General features: G+C 37.1%; 1 protein-coding gene across 1 annotated transcript; it reads right to left on the bottom strand.

Annotated features, from left to right (window-relative positions):
• Window positions 1–1,400: 1,400 nt before the first annotated feature.
• On the bottom strand, window positions 1,401–2,303 carry LOC107895786 (uncharacterized). The gene has a single exon (XM_016821012.1). It carries the CDS (start codon window positions 2,301–2,303, stop codon window positions 1,401–1,403), a length of 903 nt encoding a protein of 300 aa, XP_016676501.1.
• Window positions 2,304–3,832: the final 1,529 nt, after the last annotated feature.

Here is a 3,832-nt window from a genome sequence, read left to right as displayed (position 1 = left end):
TATTTTTCGATTTTCGTTGCCAATTCCAATCTAGAAAAATAATTGGCAACTTGATTCTCTAACCCCTTTGGGTCTTTTATCTCGATTTCAAATTTTGCAATAATAATATCCATCGTATCAATCTTGGTTTGGCATCTTTTTTCGCAAAGAGATATCGCAACGCAGAGTGATTAGTGAATACCGTAACTTTTGCGTCGACAAGATAAGAGCGAAACTTGTCGAAAGTAAAGACTACGACCAACAATTCTTTCTCTGTGGTGGTATAATTGAATTGAGTCTCTGTAAGAGTTCTGCTAGCATAATAAAAGGTGTGAAATATTTTTCCCTTGTGTTGTCCTTGCACTGAACCCACGGCGAAGTCACTTGTATCGCACATAACTTCGAAAGGTTGAAGCCAATTCGGTGCAATGATAATGGGTGCATTGACCAACTGCTTTTTTAACTGAATAAAGGCATCTAGACATGCCTCGTAAAAGAAGACCTTTCGGGTCTATTCTAGCAATGAGCACAATGGTTTTACAGTTTTTTAAAAATCCCTAATAAACCGCTGGTAAAATCCCGCATGTCCAAGAAAGCTACGAATACCTTTCACATTTTTCAGTGGGGTTAATTTCTCAATGATTTCCACCTTAGTTTTTTCTACTTGAATACCCTGATTAAAGATGTGATGGCCCAACACAATGCCTTCAGTTTCCATAAAATGACATTTTTCCCAATTCAAGACAAGATGAGTGTCCTCAAATCACTTTAGTACTTTATCCAAATTGTTAGCGCAATGATCAAAATCATTCCCATAAATTGAAAGTTCTCCATAAAAACCTCTAAAGAGTCTTTGGTCATATCTGAGAATATTGCCATCATACACCTTTGAAATGTGGCTGGTGCATTGCAAAGACTGAAAGGCATACGAGAAAAAAAAAAGAACCAAAAGGGTAGGTGAAAGTTGTTTTCTCCTGATCCTCCAATGCAATAGCAATTTGGTTGTACCCAAAATAGTCATCTAGGAAGAAATAAGAAGCTTTTCCAGCAAGCCGATCTAACATTTGGTCAATGAAGGGAAGTGAAAAATAATCATTCGTTGTGGCTGCATTCAATTTGTGATAATCCATACAGACTCGCCATCCCGCGGGGATGCGTGTAGGTATTAATGCATTCTTATCATTGCGAACCACTGTGATGCCACTCTTTTTCGGGATGCATTGCACTAGACTCACTCATTTGCTATCAGAAATCGGGTAAAAAATTCTTACATCAAGCCATTTTATGATTTCTTTCTTGAAAACTTCTTTAATCCTCTTGTTTAACCTTCGTTGCGGTTCAATCAATTGCTTACCTTCATCTTCTAACTTGATTTTGTGCATGTAAAAAAAAGGACTAATACATTGAATATTCGTAATATTTCAGGCAATAGCTCGTTTGTGTTGCTTGATAATGTGAGTCAATTTCTTTTCTTGTGTTTCATCTAGTGTTGCAGAGATAATAACTGGAAGAGTATTATGATTACCCAAAAAAATGTATTTGAGATGAGGAGGCAGTGGTTTCAATTCCAGAGTAGGAGCTTTTTCAATTGATGGTTTGAAAATTAGAGTTGTTCTGTTGGTTAAGTCTAAGGATTCAATTTGCCATCTGTGCTTGATTTCAACTTTACTAGCTTCAACCACACTACCACAATTGTCTAAGGAAGCTGCCTCAGATGTCACTGCAATTTCTTCAGCAATGACTGTGCTTTGGTTTTTTAATTCTTCCTCAATTAAATCATCTAGCACATCGACAGTATGGCTTTCTGCTTTATCTTTGTGATGAACAGACTCGAAAACACTGAAGGTAACTTGCTCATCGTTAAGTCGCATGGTTAGTTCCCTGTTATATACATCAATGAGAGTTCGACCAATGGCTAAAAATGGTTGTCCCAAGATTATGAGAACCTCCTTGTCTGCCTCGCAGTCAAGTATGATAAAATTAGCTGAAAAAGTGAACTTATCCACATGAAATAAAACATCTTTGATTTGCCCTTCAGGTTGAGCTAAAGATCGATTTGCCAGTTGTAATGTCATTGCAGTAGGTTTCATGTGACCGATTCTCAATTTTATGAAAGCAGATAATGGAAAGAGGTTGATACTAGCTCCCAAATCACATAAAGCCTTGCCCAAATAATGGTTGTTAATCGAACATGGAATGAAAAAGCTTCCAGGATCTTTCAATTTAAGGGGCAACTTGTTTGTCAAAATAGCACTACAGCCTTCTGTGAGTGTAATAGTTTCAATATTAGTGAGTTTTTTCTTCTTGGAGAAGAAGTCTTTCATAAATTTCATGTAACTCAAAATTTATACTAGAGCGTCCACTAAAGGAATATTGATCTGTAGTTGTTTTAGTATATCCAAAAATTGCTGATACTATTTATCATGTTCATTCCTCTTCAATCTTTGTGGAAAAGGTACAGGTGGAAGTACATCCGATTGCGGCGACATTTATGGTTGCGTCTAAAATTTTGAGGGTCAAATATAAGACATGTGAGTGACAGTTTGAAGTACTTCATTGTCAGATACATCGACAAGCTCTTTAGATGCACCCTTCTAATTAGGGTTTACAGTATCAACATCTGGGGATGCTACAGTAGAATCTATAACCGACTCACTAGTTTGTTTACCACTCCTAGGAGTGATGGCTTTATTGTGCTCTTTCCCTCTTGGATTAGGATTTTCGGTGTCTCTAGGTAATGAGCCTTGTGGTCGAGTATTCAGATTTGAAGCAAGCTATCCCAATTGTGCCTCCAATGCTCAAATGGAAGATAAATTTCCTTAAACAATAGCTTTTGTGCGAATAATATGCTCCTGCATTAACGCCTTATGGGTAGTTAATGGGTTAGAAGTAGAAGCTGGTGTATACTGTTGTTGTCGTTGTCCTTGATCATTCAAATTCATCATTTGTGGCTGCATCTTTGTTTGATATGATTGTATCTAACCTTGTTTGGGATACAATTGAGGATGCTGATTGTAGTTCTGTTGTTGATTGTAATTCCCTTGTCGTGGATTATAATTACCTTGAGTAGATGTATTCCCATATCTGAATGTTGTAACATTTTATCCATCATTCTGAGTTCCCCAAAACTGTTGGTGGCGTGCAGAGTTGTTGTAAGAATTTCCGTGAGAATTGTTGCAAATATTACGGACATAACATGTATTTTTTTGCATATTGCGGACAATCTTCATAACTATGTTGTCACCACAAATTTCACAGCAAAATACAAGAACATCCAATTGTTAAGCCACATTTATAGGCAAAGTCACTCGTCCCGTGCATATTTTTAATCACGTTTGTAAGTGAAGAGACTTGGGCACTTAGCACAGATATTGCATTGAGTTCAATAACTCCTGGAGTAGTTTTTGCTAGTGCAGCTCTAGAGATGTGATATTGATAATCATTTTGAGCAATTCTCTCAAGAATTCTCACAGCCTCATTATAAGTACAATCTAGTAGAGGTCCATTAGCTGATGCATCGACAAGATTCCTCGAATGATAATTTAGACCATTATAGAAAATCTCAATTTGTGTTTTTGGTTGAATGTCGTGCATGGGACAACGTCAAAGAAAAGACTTATAACGTTCCCATGTGGTATGAAGATTTTCCTCATCTAGCTAATGATAAGTAGTAATATCATTTCGAATATAAGCATTCATTGTCGGTGGGTTAAAGTGTAACACAACCTGCGTGGCTAGAGTATTCCACGAAGTAATTAATCTGGCAAGTAGCCCTAGAAACCAAGTGCGATCTCTTCCCTGCAAAGAATAAGGAAATAATTGCATCTTCAAGGCATCATCAGGAACACCTTGT

The sequence above is a fragment of the Gossypium hirsutum genome, chromosome D06 (assembly GCF_007990345.1).
Source record: "Gossypium hirsutum isolate 1008001.06 chromosome D06, Gossypium_hirsutum_v2.1, whole genome shotgun sequence".
NCBI classification, from domain to species: Eukaryota; Viridiplantae; Streptophyta; class Magnoliopsida; order Malvales; family Malvaceae; genus Gossypium; species Gossypium hirsutum.
The sequence above is the reverse complement of the archived record's forward strand: the minus strand, read 5'-3'. Positions and strand labels throughout refer to the sequence as shown.